Source organism: Haemaphysalis longicornis, unplaced genomic scaffold, assembly GCF_048455015.1.
Source record: "Haemaphysalis longicornis isolate Haplotype H1 unplaced genomic scaffold, Haemaphysalis longicornis Haplotype H1 scaffold_4, whole genome shotgun sequence".
NCBI lineage: Eukaryota > Metazoa > Arthropoda > Arachnida > Ixodida > Ixodidae > Haemaphysalis > Haemaphysalis longicornis.
In genome coordinates, this window is record NW_027526361.1 from 42,838,072 (window position 1) to 42,859,343 (window position 21,272).

At 48.7% G+C, this 21,272-nt stretch overlaps 2 protein-coding genes across 5 annotated transcripts in view; one reads left to right on the plus strand and one right to left on the minus strand.

The window, feature by feature from the left end:
• LOC144178592 (uncharacterized) overlaps positions 1-21,272 on the minus strand; it is a 96,774-nt gene that overhangs the window by 43,209 nt on the left and 32,293 nt on the right. For all 4 annotated transcript variants that reach the window (XM_077706552.1, XM_077706554.1, XM_077706553.1 and 1 more), the window contains exons 19-23: positions 13,774-13,986; positions 13,312-13,404; positions 11,493-11,545; positions 3,988-4,286; positions 941-981 (exon numbers count right to left, since the gene is read on the minus strand). In XM_077706552.1, the coding sequence (XP_077562678.1) occupies positions 941-981; positions 3,988-4,286; positions 11,493-11,545; positions 13,312-13,404; positions 13,774-13,986 (699 nt within the window). The remainder of the gene's footprint in view (positions 1-940; positions 982-3,987; positions 4,287-11,492; positions 11,546-13,311; positions 13,405-13,773; positions 13,987-21,272) is intronic.
• On the plus strand, positions 17,611-20,162 carry LOC144178635 (uncharacterized). The gene has a single exon (XM_077706631.1). It carries the CDS (start codon positions 18,135-18,137, stop codon positions 20,160-20,162), a length of 2,028 nt encoding a protein of 675 aa, XP_077562757.1. The 5' UTR covers positions 17,611-18,134.

Below are 21,272 nucleotides of genomic sequence, written 5' to 3' on the forward strand. Positions count from 1 at the left end.
GTATTGTTAGTTCTTTGTCCGTGGATTTACCGTGTTTACCCGATTCTAACGCGCCCCCGATTCTAGCGCACACCCGATTTTTCTGGCAAACAAACCGAAAAAACTTGCACCTCCGATTGTAACACGCACGGAACTTTGTGAGCAAGAAAAACAAATGCTAAAGAAACGGGCGATTTATTTCCCGAAGTAATCTCACTCATCTCACTCCTCATCGCTCTCCGCTGAACACAACATCTCGCCCTCGGTGCTGTCAAGCGCGTTCGCGATGCCACACTTCTGAACGAACGTTCAACCATGGTCGATGGGATCGTGGCCCACCCCACGCACGCTTCAGCTGACCGCTCGTTTTGAACGCGTGAGAGCCGCTGCTGCCATTCCTGTTATCAAGCGCGCAAGTGGAACGATTTGACGATTTGTGTGAACGCCGATAAAAAAGCCTAGGCGCCTATGTCCCTATGCTTCCTGCGTCCGAAAAATCGTTGCTAAAAAGCTTTGGCGCTATCTTGAGATGGCGATAGCAATGGGTGGGGATGAAATTTCCGCTGTTTCAGCAGTTTCCGTTTCACATTCTAACGCGCATGCGATTTTTCGACCTATTTTTCCGGAAAAAAGTGCGCGTTATAATCGGGTAATTACGGTAACCTTGGTAGGGATACGTTGGTATACATGTGCTGTGTCAAGTGCCACCCAGTGTGAGGCGACACGCTTCGCAGTGTGTAACACTGAATCTGCCCGCTTTCTGTTCTGCATTCCATGCAAAACTTTGGGGTGCTTTTTATATTTCTTGCAATGAATAGAGAACACTGCATTAAATCTGAAGATTTGGGCATGCAAGAATATGCAGTCTCAACACTGCTTACTCATTCCTTATTTGCAAACAGCCCGCAGCAGAACGCAGCAAAAAGAGAATACAACATGCATACAAAAAAAAGCTACGTACGTCTTCGGCATTTTCGTCTTTCTTTAAGACGTATGGAGCATCTGCAAGAAAAAAAAACAGTTACTGTAGCCAAGAGGAAAGCAGCAAGTGACCACGTAACCCAAATCTAAAATGCAAACTGTCCGAACCATTTGTGGTAGTACGGTTACTTTCAAAAACTGCACAGGCTGGCAACATAATCAAAAGTGCGACATACAAAAGTACGAAAATCTACAACTGCGAATTTACACTCACTTTACACACACACTGTTTAATGTCAGTATAGCATCAACTTTCCGTATCATTTTTAAAAAATAGCCGCATATCCGCTCCTTTCGTTGCAAATGTCGACGAAAGACGACAGTCGACTGGTGCCCATGCGAAGTAAATGCCCCCCTTCTCTTTCCCGCTCACGTCTTATGGTGTTCCTACCCCGTCTCGTTCCTCCAAACATAACACGCTAGAGGTTTGCTAAAGTCAATTTTAATTTAAATAGGCACCCACTGCTTCAAGTCGGGTGCCTTGACGCCAGTGCTGCCATACGGCCAAGATGCGCGCGTGAATCGAGGCACCCTACGACAGCGTTTATAGAACCGCATTGCCCTATTCCACAAGCACTTTAAGGGGGGACACTGGTCTTGGGGACATTTTTGTTATTTTTTAACCTATGTGCTTGAGATTTACACATTGAGTGTATTTCAACACCCTGAGCACAAATATGCAGTCAGTTTTCGTCTATGGGGTGTAAGTTTAGAGTTGTGCAACATGTTATGCCACTCCGTTTCGGGCAATTTTTTTCATTATGTAGCTATGAAATACTGAAATAGCTTTTATCCCTTTGTGCTCTAGAAGGACCAGGGAGTGCAACTATACCCCTGCAGTAATTTTAGCATGGTTTCTGCGAACGCTGTAAAATTAGTAAATGTCAGGTCATCAATTTACAATGTTTTGTAAAACTAACTGCATAAAATCTTGTGCCAGCAAAAAGAAATTCTGTACTTTTGTGGTTTTATTGCACTGTTCAGTTCATAAGCTTTCGAATGCAGCAAAAATGATACAAATCGAACCAGTACATCCCAAGATATTGTACCCGACAGCTGACCTCGTGGGCAAAAAATCGGTTCTGAGAAAACAGGGCACAAAGTTTGGAAACATAGACAAAAATGGTCATTCAGGAGACTTCAAAGGGTGACAGCTTTGTGAATACTTATGATACAGCTATGATATTTTGCAGGTACATTCTTTGGGACCTGTAGAGTGCAAATAAAATTTATGCAGAAAATGGATTTTTTGGCAAATTTTCGGTCCTCAAGACCAGTGTCCCCCCTTAAGCAGAACGTAGAACCTATCTAGTGGAGCCTTTCGTTGCTGCTGCCGTTTGATGTTTTATATGCCGCCAGGAGCTACGGTTTTCTGGCGACAGCTTTCAGTTGATGTAGTATTTCATTTGTTATCGCGAAAACCAAGCATCCATTAAATTTTTAACAAAGGAACACTGCAAATATTACTCATGTATTGATTTCCTGCGTTATATTTGTGTAATGTCTTGTTCTTGTTCAACAAGGTTGACAAGTATGAACATTAAAACCGGACTTTGACGTTCAGATTTGGCTGTGGGTATACCGTATTTACTCGTGTAATGAACCCCCCCCCCCCCTTTTCTTCTTGAGAATTTACTTTGTCACTTAGCGTAAAAAATCCAGTGGAAATATGTTTTTATCTTGGCATGGTTGCTGATGGCGTAAACGATTGCAGGAACTTGATATCCCGCCACAGTATGCGCAAAAGTGCTAAAAATGCATTCTAACAAAAAGAAATCTCAACAAAAGCTGGAAATGTGAGCATGAATGCCGTGGCTCACAATTTAAAAATAGAGCGCTTGCGAAGCGCCACCTGCTGAACACAAAACAAACCTAAACGATGCAGCGTGCGAACAAAGCATCAAACGCACTACGCATTCCTTCCCTGCTCTGTGCTGTTCCAGCCGGCGGAACAAAGCATCAAACGCACTACGCACTCCTTTCCTGCTCAGCGCTGTTCCGGCCGGCAGCGTGCGAACAAAGCATCAAACGCACTACGCAGTCCTTCCCTGCTCTGTGCTGTTCCAGCCGGCAGCGTGCGAACAAAGCATCAAACGCACTATGCACTCCTTTCCTGCTCTGTGCTGTTCCAGCCGGCAGCGTGCAAACAAAGCATCAAATGCACTACACACTCCTTCCCTGCTCTGTGCTGTTCCGGCCGGCAGCGTGCGAACAAAGCATAAAATGCACTACGCACTCCTTCCCTGCTCTGGGCTGTTCTGCAACTTCGCCACTACGCTCCACAGTTTTGTTCAGCTTTGTTCTGACCTTTTTTTTTTTTTGTGCTCCTAGTGCATGGCATACGATGGGCCAGTACATGAGCTACACAGTCGGTTTTAAACCGAAGGGGGTGGGGCATGTGGAAACCAGGCAGCTGGGCAGCACTTCAGTGTTGACCCAGCACATTTACGCTACTGGTAAAAACAAGATGAAACTGGATCGCCGTGTGTTTCATGGGCCCAAAGAAGGGAAGTTTGCTGGTGTGGGCAAAGAAGTTTTGGGACTGTCTTTGACAGCATGGAAGACAATGCCCTGTGGGCCAACAACAAATGTGAAGCGGCAAGCGACTGCAGTGAGGTGGAAAGCTCCATGGCAAGCAGGGAGCCACTAGCATGTTGTGGAAAAAAAAAAAAAAAGAAAGAATTTGGTTACATAACTACCTACAAGTTCTTACTAAAAAAGTAAGGCTTTGACAACGCTTTTTTTAGCATCTTTATTGTATGAAATTTGAACTTTTAAAAATCTGTCGCCACTTTTTTTCGCAATAATGAACCCTTCCCCAAAATTCACGCAGATTTTTCGGGGAAAAAAAAAAAAAAAGTGGGTTCATTAAGCAAGTCAACACGGTATAAGACTATTGCGCAGCTTCTGTTTCACTTTGGTCCGGTGGCTGAATTGAGTCAGACAGACAGACAGACCCAAAAATTCTGCGTTCAAGTAGCCCATGAGAGACGATTGTCGTTAAAAAATGCCGACAACTCCACTGACCGTATTTGGGAACCTCCTCGCACGTAGCCCCAGCAGCTGGGGTGGCAGGGACCTCACTCTTGGCATCGGCAGGCCTGGCGTTCGCTGCGGCTGCCACTGTCGCCCTCGGTTTAGGTGGCTTTGCCCGCTCTGCTGACGCTTCCTCCACGGCAGCGCTGGCTGGGGACGACTCGCAGCCACCACTCGCAACAGAGTTTCCGTCCTCGTCCCGCTCAGCAGACGGCTGCTTGGCAGCAGGCGGCTCGGCAGCGCGGCGCTGCTTCTTCTTCTGCTCGCGTTGCTCCAATTTCTTTTCTTTCCTAAAAGAAATCCACCGCTGTGTGTTGGCAAACTGACTGCACAGGATGTTATGACACTGAGCCTTTGCTTAGACAAAAGAGCAGTTCCATGTGTAAGAAAATTTGGCGGTTTAACTTGCTGCCGAAATCTCAACAGTGGCGTTTTCACTTTTCGCCTACATCAAAGAAGCAGCCATCGCGCCCAAAATAACACCCGCATCCTTCAGCTCAGCAGCACACCGCCTTCGCCACTGAGCCACCGCGGCGGGTGGTTTCATTTTTAGAGCTAGAGGAACATAACGGCCATTTTGAGCAGTTGTAGGAACCTCGAACTTATTCGTGGTGGGCACTGTCATGAGGTTTACCGTGATTGACCTTAAGCGACTGACAGAAGGCCTTAAAATTCGACGCAGTTCACAAAAACCATGCTCACAGCTGCCAGCCAGGTTTACTCAGTGGCTGGCGCACTTCAGAATGACCCTCGACCATTTTGGTCGACGCAAGTTTGATTGATTGTGGGGTTTAACGCGCCGACGCAACGCAGGCGATGAGGCGCGCCGTAGTGGAGGGCTCCGGATTAATTTTGACCACCTGGGAATCTTTAAAGGGACCCTGCAACACTTGCCATCGACTACTAGTAATGTATTTTGGGATAAAGTCTATTGTCCCAGAAATCTCCTCACGCAAGAATTATAAAAATCCGTTCACAATTAACGAAACTACGCGCGATGAGAAATCGCGCATAATCGTTCCCTCTCAACTCGACCGCGGGCAACGCGACGAAAGCTGCGCGCTCTCTCCCGGAGAGGGGGGCGGCTCGCGGCGTTTTCTTCGGCGGCCTTCGATATATCACATGCCGGGTAGTTTTCTCCTTTTCTCCGCAGCGCGGAGGGGCCTATTTCCGGTCTGGTGCCACAAAAAAGCAGGCATGGGTGCCTGCTCGCAAGTGCGCGCTCGGGCTCGTAGGGCGTTTTTGAAGCAATAAACGTATGTAGTCGAGTGGTGCCGTTGAAAGGGAAGTATTGAGCTCATCACTCAAACTCCGCGCGCACTCAAAACACAAAAGAAACCGCAAAACTGTGCCTATAGGTTCAGGCATAGAAGGGGTTCGTACACAGCGATGACGACGACGGAAATGGGAGAATCTACCCGCGAAGTTGACCAGTGACAGCCGATCGGGCAGCCATGGCCTATGTGACGTCCCTCAGGCCATGCATAATGAGGACAACTGAAGAGAGAGCGGTTTGTTTTTCCGCGTCTTTCACATCGATTTGCGCGCTCACCGGTTCACGTGCACGTGTAATATTTGGCTCAGGTATTCCTGGCAGAGTAATCTAAACGTTGCGCAGGTTTACTTGCACTGCTCAAAGAGTGTTGCAGGGTCCCTTTAACGTGCGCCGAAATCTCGAACCGACGCAAGTTTTCACAATTCCTGAAGGAGTCATCTGACTGGGGTTGCAGCATTGCTCATGGTTAACAGCAGTCATGGGCACGTTACCAGTAAGAAGTAACAGCGTTACAGTTACCCAAGCCAGAAAAGTAACCCTGTTACAGTGACAATTACAGTTTCCAAAAGTAACCTGTTACAGCTACAGTTACTGCGAAAAAGTAACATTATCACTTTTCTGTTACTGTACAAAAGGAAGTATTATATATCAAACCAAATGAGAGGTTATCCAATATAAACGTACGAAGGCATGAGGGTAGTCAAAATTTCACGTGGTAAAACCCTAGACGAAGGGAACCCGAAAGGGGGGCACACTCAAGCCCAACACCAACAATCGTTATGTAGGCCTCGTTTTCTTGCGTAAACTTTTTAGTCGATGCACCCTTGGTGCCATTATGGGTGCCCCGTTTTTGGTGGTCCCCTCTGCAGAGGTCTTTCGTTACAAGAATAGGCCAGCTTCCTCCCCGGCGGAGGTCAACTGCCACTTTCTTTTTCGTGTTTCTGTTCAACTCAAGACAAAAGAAAAGAAAATCACATAGGTTTTAAGATTGCGAAGACCGACCTCGGTCTTCTGCCGGGGAGCCATGTTGAGGAAAGGTGAAAGATGGAGAAGATACGACAAGGAAGAATGTCTGAAAAAGCGGGAAGTGCGAACCGTACATCGGCCTTTAGCAAGGGTTGCTGATGGATAATATTTGACATAACAGCAAGTAACTGTAATGGTATTTCCTGTTACAGTTATGTTGAAAAAAAAAAAAAAGTAACATTGTTACATGTACAAGTTTTTTTTAATAAAACTAACTAGTTACAATTACAAGTTACTCGAAAAAGTACCGTATTTTCCGGTGTATAAGTCGCGTTTTTTTTCTGAAATTTTCATTGGTGCGTCTTATCTACCGGTGCGACTTATGTATGGAATAAATCCGGTTTGCGGCGGCCGCGCGTGGCCAGCGCATGTTAAGAGACACAGCTCTAAGGTCTAAATTAATTCGAAGCCCACGGCTACGGCATTTCTCATTGCCCATATGTCGCTTTGGGACATTAAACCAAAGAATTTGCAGCTTTTTTTAGTCAAAAACATTGATAATGGCCTGCGAACATCCTCCATGCCTGCGACAACCGCGCGCCACTTGCTGCCATGCGCAGTAACTACAGTTCATAAGTTAAAAGTAACATCAAACTGGGTTGCAAAAACAAAATGCAGCTTATGAATTATTACAGAGAGTTACTCTAAAGGAGGTAAACGTGCTGCGCAATTTTAAAATGATAGCTTGCTGATAAGTTTCATTTTTGGGCCGCTTGCGTTCGCGTCCCCTATGTCCGCCATGACACCTTTATTGCGCGGATTTACAACAGCACGCAAGAGACGCGTGACATTTGGAGAGGTGGCCAAATGGGTCTCCGAATCTTCGGACTCCATTTCTATAAAAACAGTTGTAGCTGGGTTCCTAACGAGGATGACAGCGATGCGCCGGCGGAACTCCCACTTGAAGTTGCTGAATTATTTGTTAGCGAGTCGGAGTAAGAAAACTTCGATGGTTTTGCCTAAACGCCGTCTGTAAGTACATGCCATCTGTGTGTATCAATAAACCATTTTTGAGAAGATAGTTCTGTCCTAGACTTTGGACGGCACTCCTTACCGCGGGATGCGTTCATAGGTGGTGGCCGCCGCAACCATGTACTTTCGCCGCACTTTCTATCTGATTCACTGAGTTTACCGAATTAACAAGTGCGTCTTATATAAGTTTCTTTTCGGTAAAACTGTCATTTTGAAGGGGGTGCGACTTATACAAAGGTGCGACTTATAGACCGGAAAATACGGTAACTAGTTACCACTAACGTGTTACCAGTAACTAGTTATTGCCAAAGACTAGTTAAGGGGAGACGTGGGTCTTGAAATGAACTTTTTTATTAATTGGTCTGTGATAATGAAAATCACTGTGCATATGTGTTTTGGCTTCCTCATTTCAAATATGTAATTAGTTTTCAAGTGGTAGAATTATTTTTTGAGTTATAAGGAAAACACTGGAGCCTAATTAAGTAATTTCTTACGGGCCTTTAAGGAACTTTTTATTCAATTTTTTTTAAAATAAATGGTATGGGTGTGTAGCTTAAGACCTGCCATGCATGCTGAAGCTATTTATATTCCTGTAAAGATAGTTTATTGGATAGAATTAATCTAATTATGCCAAGTACAGTTTTCTGAAAACTTAATGACCTCTAATTATAACTCATAACATTTATTTGAGGCAAAATGAGCCAATTAAAATAGCTTCAGCATGCAGTTCATTTTATCCCGAATTCAACGGTATAACACTTGTAGAAATCCTTTGAAAAAAACTACCTCAAAACCCCTGTAAGGCTAGGCACATATGCAAAAAAAGGGAAGCTGAGAAAATCGCAGTTGAAGTTTTACTACAAGTGACAGTTTTATCTATTGAGCATATGAAAAAAAGAAAGGTTCTAGAATGTAGCTCGCTTTTCGCTCAACACGAGCATACCAAGTTTGCTGAAATCAGTTGGTGGGAAAATTATGAAATCCTCTGTCTACAGATGGCACCTGGCAGAAAAACTGAACAAAAGCAAAGCCAGAACGTTGCTTCAATTTTTATGCTGTTGGCATCGCGCCGTCTCTCTTTGGCGACTAGGGCTGAGGTGCCGAGCGTGCACCACAGTTGTAAACGCTATTTTGTTATGTTACTGCTTCATTTGTAGCAATCAAATCGGATTTGCATCGCGTGAAGTGAGTTGCAGCGAAGGGGCTGGTAACGGAATGCCCGCCACTGTTCTGTAACGTGCATGCGCTTGGCTAGGTGGGATAACCACGTTTTCGGTTTAATCTACTCGTATATCACGTTACCAACGCACATTGTGCACAGTGCGAACATTTATAATTCTCAAATCGCTCATCTATATGGTAACCTGCCGACGAGGAAGCGCGCGCCGGTGTGCGGGCCGAACCGCCGCAGCATCGTTGATAACAGAATGAACACACTTCCCTTGCGACGTCGGCATGCGGCATCCTCCACTTTATCATTTCTTTTCTTTCTATTTGCTGCTGATCGAAAGATAGACGCACCTTAGTGCCCCCGCAGGCGTAATCATATCGCTACGCTATCGTCTCGGCAGCCCGCGCGGGCGCTAAGCCTACCTCCGTCTCGGCGCCGTTCTCGCGATAAGTCGTCGTCACAGGAGCAGAAAATCGTATTTCAGGCGCTTTTAATAATGCCTGTTCTTCCTTTCGGTTATCGATAGACATCTTTACTTTATTTTTACGCCACGCGGGGCTTTTGCCGGTCCTCGCATAGACGAATACATGAGCCGTTGCCCTGTGATGAGAGTGCCGAGCAGACGACCCACGGCGCCCAGCCAATGAGGTTGCGCCCTGCGGTCACGTGCAGTCAGTAACCAATTAGGCGGCGCGATCCGTCTCTTTTCTACCCCGGTTTTACTCGCAACCAACGGACGAAACGGAGTGGTTCTGGCGGGGAATTGAAAACGAAAAGACGCGCTTTCGAATGAGACCAAGATGGACGCCGTGGCGCATGTAGAACCCGAGAGGCGAGTCGTCGAAAAAATGCTATTTTCGCGTCGAATCTTGGCCGATTTTAGCGGGCGTCGGTGCTATAAATTGATATTATGGCTCAAATACGTACTCCTGGGTCTGGATATTTTGCTAACCGGTAGAAAAATAGCTCTACTTTCCGAAAATGGCGATTTCTAAAAATCGATTTTTTGGCCAAATTTCGGGATTCCAAGACCCGCGTCTCCCCTTAATAGATGGATCCAGAACTAGGATGGCCCCAGAACAACTCTTTAGTGATGAGAGAGAGGCACCACTCTTCCAGAAGTGTGCCCATAATGAGTACACCTCATGAGACAAGCCAAGTAAAAATGTTTCTTTCCAGGACAAAAATTACCCGATTTTAAAGGGACACTGAAGTGAATTTGTCAAGCTCCCGTTTTTGCTTGCACTGCGTAGACTGGCTCAAATTAGCACACTTTTCATCGTTTATCCGGTTGACAAATCGGTAATTATTTTACAAAGCGCGAAAGAAGAAAAACTACCATGCGCGGTTTGCGGCGGCCGCACCAACTAAGGCTGTGACGTTGAGAGGAGGGGCGCCGTGATTGGACGATGCCCAAGGTTAGCAATCACACAAGTTTCGGTTTCGGTTTCGGTTCTGTAAAACATAACCAATGGCTTTGTTGGATGGGCATTCTCAATATCTCAGTAATCATCGTACCGCGCTTCTCCCATGTTGTCGGCTGTAAAATGCACAAGATAAGCCTCCCAGGACGGCTTGTAGTCGTAGCATTCACTAGCCGAGACCTACGCAGTGCATGAACGCCCTCCGCGTACCGCAGACGCCCAAATGTCATGCGCTTTTCCCCCATATTTGGAGCTTGCCTCCCTCATGCCTGTATCGTAAAAAGCGTGTTCGCACCAGGCCAAGGGTCTGTTCATTCTGGCCTGTGCCCACTGCCTGCAAGCAGTCGGTGCTTATGGCAACAGCACGCCAACGAGAACTCGCTAGTGCGCCAGTGCCAGCCTGCGCGCGTTTTGTGAACTAGTTCGTGTAGCCATGAACGTTGCGGCCCAAAAAAAGGTGAACTCAATATAGAAAACATCGGCGGAAAACAAAAAAGTTAACTTACAAAAAAAAAAAAGCAAGTACCCGCGGGGATTCGAACCCGTGACTCGCAAAACATTTGCGATGAAATCCCAGCGCCCCAGACCGCTAGGCCACGGAGCGGGACGCGAATGGTTTGCTAATATAGGGTATATATTGTACAACCGGTTTACACTTTTATTTAATTTTGGCATTTCAAGCCGCTTAGGTGACTATTTGTTGTACTGCAATCGTGCAGTAAGCGTCGCCCGAGTTTCCACAGTAGCTCACGTCTAGCAATTGCATTTCGTAGACGGAAAAGCGTTCGCAGATGCGTAGTCGTGCTGCTGACCGCTGTGCTTGTTCGCCCAGCGCAAAAAAGTGCTTCCCGCGCCCTAGTTTTACGCTGTACGGTAAAAATATCAGTTGATTTTATTTGCTTAGTACCTATATTGACTTCGCTGGCTCTTCTCCTGCCTTCAAGAGGCCTTATATTTTCCTACTGGCGTACCAGTCAGCGAAGCGTCGCATGTGCAGCGCTTGTGTGAAGCGACCTTGACTTGGAGCTAGATACAGTGTACAAACAAACCAAGTAAAGAAAGGCACATTCTTCCATTCACAAGCGTGTCCTGGCTTCGTTTCAACTAAGCGAACGAATTGCGACCAAGCAATTTTTTTTTAACCTCCTTGATTGCGACGACCCGCCGGCGGCCGGCGGACGAAACGCTGGGCCGACTGACTCTGTCGGCCGGGGAGCCGTGCAGTAGCGCAGCCGTGGCGCAGCCAATTGCCAGCTCATCCCCTCCTGACGTCACACGAAAACGCCACAGAAAATGGGCGAGCGTAAAGAGAGGAGGACAGCGTTTTCGAATTAGTTTTTCTACTAAATAAAATCGCGTAAACGCGCCTAGAGTGGTCGAAACATGGCCTGGGGACTCCGGACTACAATTTGCGCTAGTAATCCCGCAATGTTTACATATCACTTCAGTGTCCCTTTAAAAGTTAACAGCTACTGCTCCACTTACAGATTCCCAAGGAAAGTTTTGTCAATTAACGTCGGTTAATTTGCGATAGTATTTCCCTAGAAAGCAAAGGCATGCTTTCAATAACAGACACGGCTACAGCAAGTAACATCAGGAAGAAAAGAACTAGGCAGGAGGAACTTACTTGGTCTTCTTTTGCTTTGCCGCAGCGTCAGCCATCCGTTCCGGGAGAACAAACTGAACAGGAGAATAAAAAAGTTAATAAAGGACAAAGATACAGACAAAGAAAGACATTTGCCTGTTTTGAGCGGCAGCAAACGCACGAAGTAGTTTGTATTTGCACAGCACACAAGAGCCTACTTACTCTTTAAAAGAAAGAAACTGCATTACCAGTGAAAAAAAAAAAAAAAAAAAAACAGTACTGTTTGTTACAATTGGGCAAATTCAGGGTGTCTACCAAGTTGACATTTTCAAATTCCCTGAGTTTTCCAGGTTTTCCCCAAGTCTTTTTGATAAATTCCCTGAGTGACACAGAACTCTGTTTTAAGTCAACACAGACTGACACCACTTAACAAGTTGCTGTCACCCTCTAAAAAGCACCTTATAAAATAAAATGACATAATAAAGTTTGAATGCTAACCAGTAACTTTTATCTCATTCAAAAAGAAAACGTAGCAGAGTGGTAGTAAAATTCACAGTGAATGAAATATATATATAAAAAAAATAGTACACTGTACTGCCACGTTCTCAGCTCGCACTCAATGCCTCAGTGCTGTATTTCACTGCTTCGAAGAGTTTATTTTGGTTTGGATGAGGGACACCTGCATCTTAAACACCACCATGTTAGGTGCCCTTAAACGCCGCCGTACTGCTAGCATCAAAGCGCTGCGCAGGATGAGCGGAAACAGTTTATTTAGGATTCACATAGGAAATAAGAAACACCTCCCGCTACGGTGACTCCTCGTAAAGTTATTTTGGCATGCAGCGAAAGCTACGGAGCCAAAACGCAGCGGAATATAGTGCCGGCTTGCAGTTAAAAAGTAGCTCTTAAAGGCTACAATGCCCATATTCGATACTTAATGCACATTTTGAACACAGCTGCAAACTTTTAAAGTTGAAAATTAAGAGGAATGTGTTTTATTATTGTGCCAGATTCACAACTCAAAAGATTCGCAATGTGCGTCAATCAACTAGAAACCACAGTAGAAGGTGCTGGGTGTTCAAGCATAGGATTGGAAGCTACTACTGCCCCTACAGACTCCCTTACGCTGCCACAACAAGCAATCGCGGTGCACAACGTTTTCTTCCGTCTGTCTTTCAGGAGTCTGAGAAACATGCCAGAACACCAGGGGAGCGTACAGGGGGTAGAGAGGGAGGGGGGGTGACTTGCTAGTGTGAAGCTAGTTCTCACGGAACCAGTGACTTCACCCGGCACCATCAGCGGCGGCTCTGGAGGGCCGTCCACTTTTGACTTGCTGTTACTTGAGCCAGCATTACCGTGAATTTCGCTTCCTTTATAAAGTACAGCTAATTTTCACTGATAGAAGCACAAATTCCACAAGTTTTCCCTGATTTTCCAGACTATTCAAAATCCCTGAGAATTCCAGGTTTTCCCTGTTTTCCAGGTTGGTAGACGCCCTTACAATTTTCGCTAGCGTGCACATGCATGGAGGCACTTGTTCCAAATGCACAGCATTATGCCAAGTACAAATCCCCACATCATGCTCTTGTGCCTATGTGAATCATTTGTATTTATGAAATTTTCAAGTTGAGTTTCAGTTGCTTCACTCGTTAATTCGCTGGTATGAAGAAAAGATCAGCAGTAATTTTCAGCTAACTGGTACTGAGAAGCCAACAATGTGCAGGCGAACCCAGAGCAGTCAGTTTAATTAAATCAGCGCATGGTCATGTTCCACCTGCGACGCACCAAATTTCCAAGCACATGCCACTACACGGGACATAAACTCATCTCCCCCGTAGCCAACCCACACAGGCACTCGTACCTGCTTTCCCATAGTGCCATCCTTCTCTATGGTCTCAACCTTGATGATCACGTCGCAGCAGTCTGGCGTTGGGCACACCTCACCCAGGAAGGCCTGGAGGAACGGAGATTGAAAAAACAAACAAACAAACAAAAAAAAACGCTCTGGCAAAAAAAACCAGTTTCCCAAGGAACACCAGCAAACTGTCGAAGTATTGCAAACAACGTGGCCAACAAGCTCTGCCCCCCCCCCCCCCCCAGCCCTCCCTCCCTCCCTCCCTCCTCCCTCCCTCCCTCCCTCCCACCCCCCCCCCCCCCTCTCTCTCTCTCTCTCTCTCTCTCTCTCTCTCTCTCTCTCTCTCTCTCTCTCTCTCTCTCTCTCTCTCTCTCTCTCTCTCTCTCTCCTCTCTCTCTCTCTCTCTCTCTCTCTCTCTCTCTCTCGTGTGTGTGTGTGTGTGTGTGCCAAATACCACGGGCAGCCCACCTTCTCGGTGAGGTTCCGGGCCTCCCGGTACTCCCTCCAGCAGGACGGGTGGTACTGGACGAGGCACTTGGAGGCGCAGTGCAGCTGCTGGAAGCCCCGGAAGTCCGGGTCGCTGTAGTAGATGCTCCTGTGCAGCTGGCAGGTCTCCAGGCAGCACATGGCGTCCCACTTGGGCGGCGCCCTGCACAGGGCCTGCATCTCCTCCATGGCCTTCTGCAGGAGAGGCACAAAGGGGAGAAGGGGTGAGGCCCACGCGACCGTTAAAACATCTCAGTGCACTTGCAGAGATAACCAAGCGCTAATTGAAATGTGCTCAACTGACAATCAACTGACAGGAGCAGATTGACAGGGAGTGTGCGCGTGTGCATGAGTACAACCATCACATGGCGTGTTCTCTCAAATTCCTTTCGCAGGGGGTATTAAGGGGCCACGTGAGGTGAAAAATCACGTTTCTTTTTAAAGGAACAAAAAATCCCTTTTCAGGTGCATTGCCATGTGCACCGCAAACACTTCTGAAAATATCAAGCCGGAATTGACATGAGGAATCAGCTGATGTTACTCCACAGTGAGGCAAGAGACCGGCAAAAGTCAAGTCCACGCCTTTTGAGGACCACCAGTCACCAGTCTCGTACCCCGAAAAGAATAAAAGAAAGAAAGAAAAACGCCATGTCTGTTGAGCACGTGCAGGAAACTCCACAGTTGAGAGCAAAGCATTTCGAATCGCACGGAACGAAGACCGAGGCCGCCATTGGATGGCAGAGCTGACCAGCCGGGCTTTTATTTATGCGCGATTTCGGTGCCAGAATGTCTACATCTGTACCCAAGTAGTGAGGAAAGCTGCGAAAAACGCTTCCAACAGCGATAGCCAATAATGTGACACTTAGGAGTTGGCTAGGTCTACCGCTGCTGATCGCCGCAGTAGACGCTGCTGCAGAACTCGCAAGTGCGTCCAAGATTACGAATAAATTAGACTTCAGTGCCCATGCTGCTGGAATAGCGCCGTGTTAGGTCGGCACATTGAAGGCACTCGTAGCAGGTAGTTTTCGCGAGCGGAAACTTGTGCTCGGAGAGGTAGCTGATGGGCGCCAAGGGCTTTCGACACTCTTGGCACTGTGATGCGCAACACTTCTATCCCTGCTCATCATGTCAAGGCAAGTCGACCCGGCCACTGACTTTGGGGGGGGGAAGAGGAAACATTCACTACGACAACGGACACTCACATGACAGCTTTGGGGAGTCTGCTCGGAGCCTCTGAGCTGAGCGGACGTGCTTTTTACGCGCTCCTCCGTTTCGGAGGGATCAGCTTTCACCCCGGCAGCAGCGAGCAGCTCTCCGGGACCGTCTGCGCCGCCGGCCCCGCAGACGATCTCGTCTGGCAGTACTATGCTGCCTCCTGGACAGCCCCCGCTTCAAGTCTGCGCACTGGATCCTGCTACCACCACTACGTACGAACAGGATGCCCCCATCGAGGTGGATGACCAAGGTGGGGAGTGGATAACCCCCGGGAAAGCCCGCAAGCCTAAACTCACCGCCCGCCCAAGCCTCGACCTACATGCAGTCGGATTTCACCTGCCAGCCATGCAATCCGACGCGCCAAAGGAGCGGCTCGAAATTCTCCCCGCCGCCATCCGAGCGGCGAAGCTACCGGCGCATACATGCGCCGATATTTCACTCCACTTACGCCATCGCGACCGCCTTGCTGTTTTCAAAACAGAGCACATCGAAGTTGTGAACCGCCTCCTCCGAGTACAATGCATCACCCTGGCCGGACGCACACATCAAGTAGCTCCTTACCTCATGGCCCCCACCAACTCGTGCCGCGGAGTAATCCACGGAGTTTCCCCCGATGCCACGCCTGACGACCTTATCCGGGACGTGCAATGCTACCAATCCGACATCCTGTCCGCCCGCCGCATGGGTAATACAAGCTGTGCCATACTTACATTCTCGGGCACGCATGTTCCATTTTTCGTCTACTACCAACGCATCGAATTTCGGTGCCGTCCCCACAAGCCTCGTGCCCACCACTGCACAGTCTGCCTGCAATACGGACACCGCACGCTGGCATGTCCCGGCAACCAGCAGCGGTGCCCCATCTGCTCCACCGTCACCACCCGTCCCGACGAGCCACATTCCTGCACACCTTGGTGTCTTCATTGTGAAGGCCACCACGCCCCCTTCGCTGAAGTCTGCCCCATTCGCAAGACCCGGGATGAGGAATGTGCCAACGCGGCCCAGAAGCAGCTCCTACGGCACAGACAGCTCGAAAAAGTACAGCAAAGCGCCTCACTACCAACGAAGGCATCACCCCCTGCACCGTCAAAGCCGCCCACTTCATCCGTGGCACTGCCTCCGTCTGCCACGTGGGGGGGTCAGCGATCAAATATACCCCCTGCACCATCAGCCCCTGCACCATCAGCCCCTGCACCTAAACCCGCACTGACTGCACAAGCGAAGTCTGCGCCAGTGAATCGAGACCTGCCCCCGCCACCGCCTGTCGCACTGCAGGTAGGGCCGCCGATTACACCCGCACTCGCTTCCCAAAGTTCCCCCACTCCTTGTCGCGTCGACCAGCTCGAGCAGCGGCTTTCCGAGCTTACCTCGCGCGTAGTTGCCCTTAAATCGCTAGTCGAGAACCAGCAAACACGTCTCGAGGCGCAAGACACACGCACTTCTAGCCTCGAAACGCTCATTACAACGCTCACGGAGTCGCTTAACAACCTAACTGCCACCATAAGCAAAAAATTTGATGACGCCCCAACACCCATGGAAGACACAAGCCAATCAATTAAACGCGCGCACCCGGTTTCCGCTTCGGTTGTTGGGGTGGCCCCCAAAATTAGGTCCGCCACCCTTCTCGTCCCACCCAACATTTCCGAATAAGCTCCCCTGTGGCACTAAAATTGGTACAGTGGAACTGCCGTAGCCTTTCTACGAATCGTACACCTCTGCATCAATGGCTCCTTACGCAAGCCACACTCCCTCACTTTCTTCTTTTACAAGAGACAAGGCATGCAAAAGTTATCCCTGGCTATCGAGCTCTGCATGCCGACCCTATTACGCCGCTATCGTCCATTTACATTCGTAGGGATATCGCATATGAACAGGAAGACGTCCCCTCCTCATTACGTCCATACGTTACGGCCCTCTCCTATTACCCAGAGCCCCAGCAGCCACCCCTTACTCTTGTGAATGTCTACAATCCCCCCAATTCCACAGTCCTGCTCTCTCCTCTCTTTCGTTTTCTTCAATCCTTTCCCAAACGGCGTGACATAATCCTTGGTGGAGACTTTAACGCCCCAAACACCATCTGGGGATACTCGAACACCCTTCGTTCGGGCCGCCTTCTCCAAGCACACACCATGCAGGGCTCATATACACTCCTTAATACTCCAGACACGCCCACACGAGACGGATACGCGACACAACGCCCCACAACACCTGACCTTACCTTTCACAACGGACCGAATCCACCGGCAAGCTGGCAAGTCCTTCCGGATACCCTTCTCTCCGACCACCACATCATTGAAATTACACTCATGCTCACACACAAACCTAAGAAACGAGTCGTCACCCATACTAACTGGGACCGCTTTCGCCGTATGCGAGCCCAAGAACCAACAACTAACTATGGCCTGTGGATACGATCGCTGAAGAGGGCGCAGTCTGAAACCACCACCGCCACCGTGGCCGACCCGCCGTCGGACAACCCCGATCCACACCTTATGCGTATGTGGAGACGCCGCAAACGCCTTCTTAGTCTTATACGTAACCAACCCCACAACACACAGCTAAGGCATAGCCTAGACACCCTGAACACCGACATACTAATTCACTGCTCCACCCTTGATTCAGCAAATTGGAATCGCATATGCGATTCCATCAACTGTTCGCTCCACACTAAATCCCCTTGGTTTCTTCTCCGCTCCCTTCTTGGTCCTCAGCCGGCTCCCCTCCCCACTCTCCAAAAGCACCTTTCGCTACACGACGCTGACTCTCTTATCCGAGAGGTGACCGATTTATACATTCCGCCACCACTCTCTTCTCTCTACCCTGAGTACACAGGGCCTCCAAACAGTGATCTCGATCGCCCTTTCACATTACCCGAGCTGGAACGTGCTCTGGCTCAAAATAAAGCTGGTACCACTCCGGGCGCGGACCAGATCTCCTATTCCATCCTAAAAAACCTCCCTGACTCGGACAAAGAATTCCTTCTCTCCCAAATCAATGAATACTGGAGCACAGGTACGCTGCCTGAGGATTGGATTTCTTCCACCATCTCCCTCATCCCCAAACCTGGCAAGCCCCCCACCCTCCCAAACCTTCGCCCAATTTCTCTCCCCTCTTGTGTCGGGAAGACGATGGAACGCATGGTTCTCGCGCGTCTGACAGACCTTCTCGACAGTACCAACTTCCTACCCAACAATCAGATCGGTTTTCGCCCCCATATGTCTACCCAAGACCTCTTTCTTCTTCTTCAGCAAACTTTCTTTCAGCCCTCAGGGTCTCAAGTTCATGCTCTCGTGACTGTGGACGTACGCAAGGCCTTTGACACCCTCCTTCACGACGCCATCCTTTCCCCGCTCCAAGACACTCATTGCGGCTCCCGCCTCTACTGTTATGTTCGTTCGTTCCTTCGCTCCCGACAAGCTCGATTCCGACTTGGGACCGCTCTATCCCCACCCATCACCCTTACCCGCGGTACCCCTCAAGGTGCCGTACTATCACCTACCCTCTTCAACCTCGGCCTTGCCCCCCTTGCCAGAGCCTTGTCCGAGATCCCCAACCTTCAGTCGCTTCTATACGCCGATGACATTACCCTCTGGTGCACCCATGGGTCTCCGGGGGAGGTGGAACAAACGTTGCAATCTGGCCTTGACCTTATTTCTCAGTTCTTTGCCTGCTCAGGCCTGCAAGCAGCTCCAGAGAAATCAGAGCTGCTTTTACTCTCCACCACTAAATACCAACGATCTGTCAACCCACTCTTGTCGCTTACCCTCGATGGCACTCCCGTCCCCCGATCTTCATCCTGCCGGGTTCTGGGATTTCCCCTCCAAGACCACTCCTTCTCCCATGTAATAAAGTCCACGATCACCACATGCCACCAAGTGACTCACTTGGTCCGACGGGTGGTCAAGCAGCGTGGGGGCATCGATGAACGCAGAGCCAGTCAGCTAGTAACAGCCTTCGCCCTGAACAAAATCTTGTACTGTCTCCCATACTGCACATTAACACAAGCACACATGCGAAGTGTTCAATCTGCCCTTAACACACTTTACAAAGCTGCCCTGCGTCTCCCAACACACGCCTCTACAGAGAAATTATACGCCACAGGTCTCTTCCTTCCTCTTCCTGATCTTCTGCGCCTCCACAGGGATCGACAGCTGGGCTGTCTGTCTGGCTCCGCGCAGGGCCATTGCCTGCTTCAGCGGGCGGGCATCAGGCCCATTGACTTTCCCCTGCACACCCCCCAACGGCCCCTTCCCAGTAACCTCCGCTGTGCCCCCATTCCCTCCAACATGACCCCACACCTTCACGAGGGCAGACGGCAAGCTCGCGCGTTTTACCACGACCCCTTCCCTCCGGACACTGTCACATGCTATGTTGACGCGGCATATCACCCAGCTTGTGGCTCCACTGCTTGCGTAATTATGTCCCGCCCCACTGACACCCCACTAACCTCCACAGCAGGACCTTATTCCCATCCTACTTCTCCCTTAGCTCTCGAACTCGCGGCGATCGTTCACGCAACTAGAGAACTAACTTCCCTACCCCCTTCCCCCCGCTACCGCATATGCTCCGACTCCATGGCGGCTATTCGAGCTCTTCGCGACAACCGAATTGCCGAAGATCTGCATGACGACCTCTCTGAAACTCTCACGCTCCTCTCCCCTGCCTCGGTCGCTGTGGTGTGGGTGCCGGGCCACTCAGGGATTATTGGCAATCAGCTGGCTCACCAGCTGGCCCGCAAGATTACTAACCGGGCGCCGGTGATCCCTTGGCCTTTCCCTCCCATGGCGGACGAGGCATATTTCTACAAGAAAACCCTCAAAGAGCACTACCAACACCTCCGGCACTCGCTACAGACTCTTCCGCCACCACACATTACCCTATCCATTGCACAAGTGCACACCCTTCGGGCAATCCAGCTGAACACCCTCACCACTCCGGCACGTCTTTACCACTACGGCTATCGCTCCGACCCATACTGTCCCAACTGCCCCGCTACGTACGCAAATGTTGAGCACATCCTTTTCTCCTGCCCCGCTGCCCAGCAGTCTCCTCATTACCCTAACCCCCCTCCTCCGAACTGGCGAGTGTGGTTGGCGTCGGCGGCCCTCGTCGACCAGCGAGCCATGATTCTTCTTGCGGAAGAGTACGATGCATAGGTCTTAATCTGACCAGAAATAAAGTTTTTTCTCTCTCTCTCTCTCTGACAGCTTTGCCGTAAACATGAAGGCTGTTGTGGCTTTCGCAAGTTCACGCGTTTTTACGAGAAAACATCAGTCTGCCAAGTCCGATGCAGCGCAAGAAACTCCATGGGATTTTTGCTATATGTACTCTATGGCCGGTAGCAGCGATGCATGTCATGTTTCACAATACATGGTGAAAGAGGCACTTGCACCTAACAGGCACCTCCACAATCGCGTTGCGAACAGAATCTGGCACTTTTGGCGCAATCCATAAGTGGTAAATAACTAAGATGGTACCTAAAAGGTACCAACCACACAACCTTTACTTCTGTAAATAAAGTCTAGAACTGACCTAACTGAGCATTAACAAAAACGATCTTAGGACCTGGCACAAAAAAAAAAAAAAAAAAAAAAACACCAAAATGCCTGAGGCTCAAAATTCGGTCACTAGCGTAAGAACCCGCGACTACTGCTAGGTTACAAGGCCAAAAAAAGTTCCTTTTAGCGGTTGCTCGAAAAAACACCCTCATTGTTTTTCTGTTCTTTGGATTTCCAGAATTTTTCACGTTTTGTGAAAGCTTTGTCAACTTGGAATTCTTGCATATTAGCTATATTTCCCATACATACTCCCAAAGAGATGTAGAATGTTGACAAGCTTAAAATTGCAACGTCTCCCACCAGTAATTATGGAAATACAATGTTACATTCCAGGGGATCATAAAAAAAGAATAGTTCTGTATTTTTTTCGTAGTTCTTGGCCCCATATCGACGCTTAGCAATGTACAATGAGCCAAAAAAGGTTTGGAACAGTACTTTTGCTAAAATTTCACTACGCAAAAATATGCCCACTAAAATCCCCATTTTGCAATGCGTGATATCAGCATTGTCAGCAGCCACGTTATACTTTCATTTTACCTTTACATACCAAGTTTGACGGATTGTTGGAGAAGCTTCAGGCATATATTTATTATTATAACCTCTTTTAACCAGCTTTTCCTTTTCTTCATGACACTGAAAGTCAAACTTAACTCACAAATCACACACACCTGAAATCGACATCTGCTCATTAGACATTTACTTAACAGC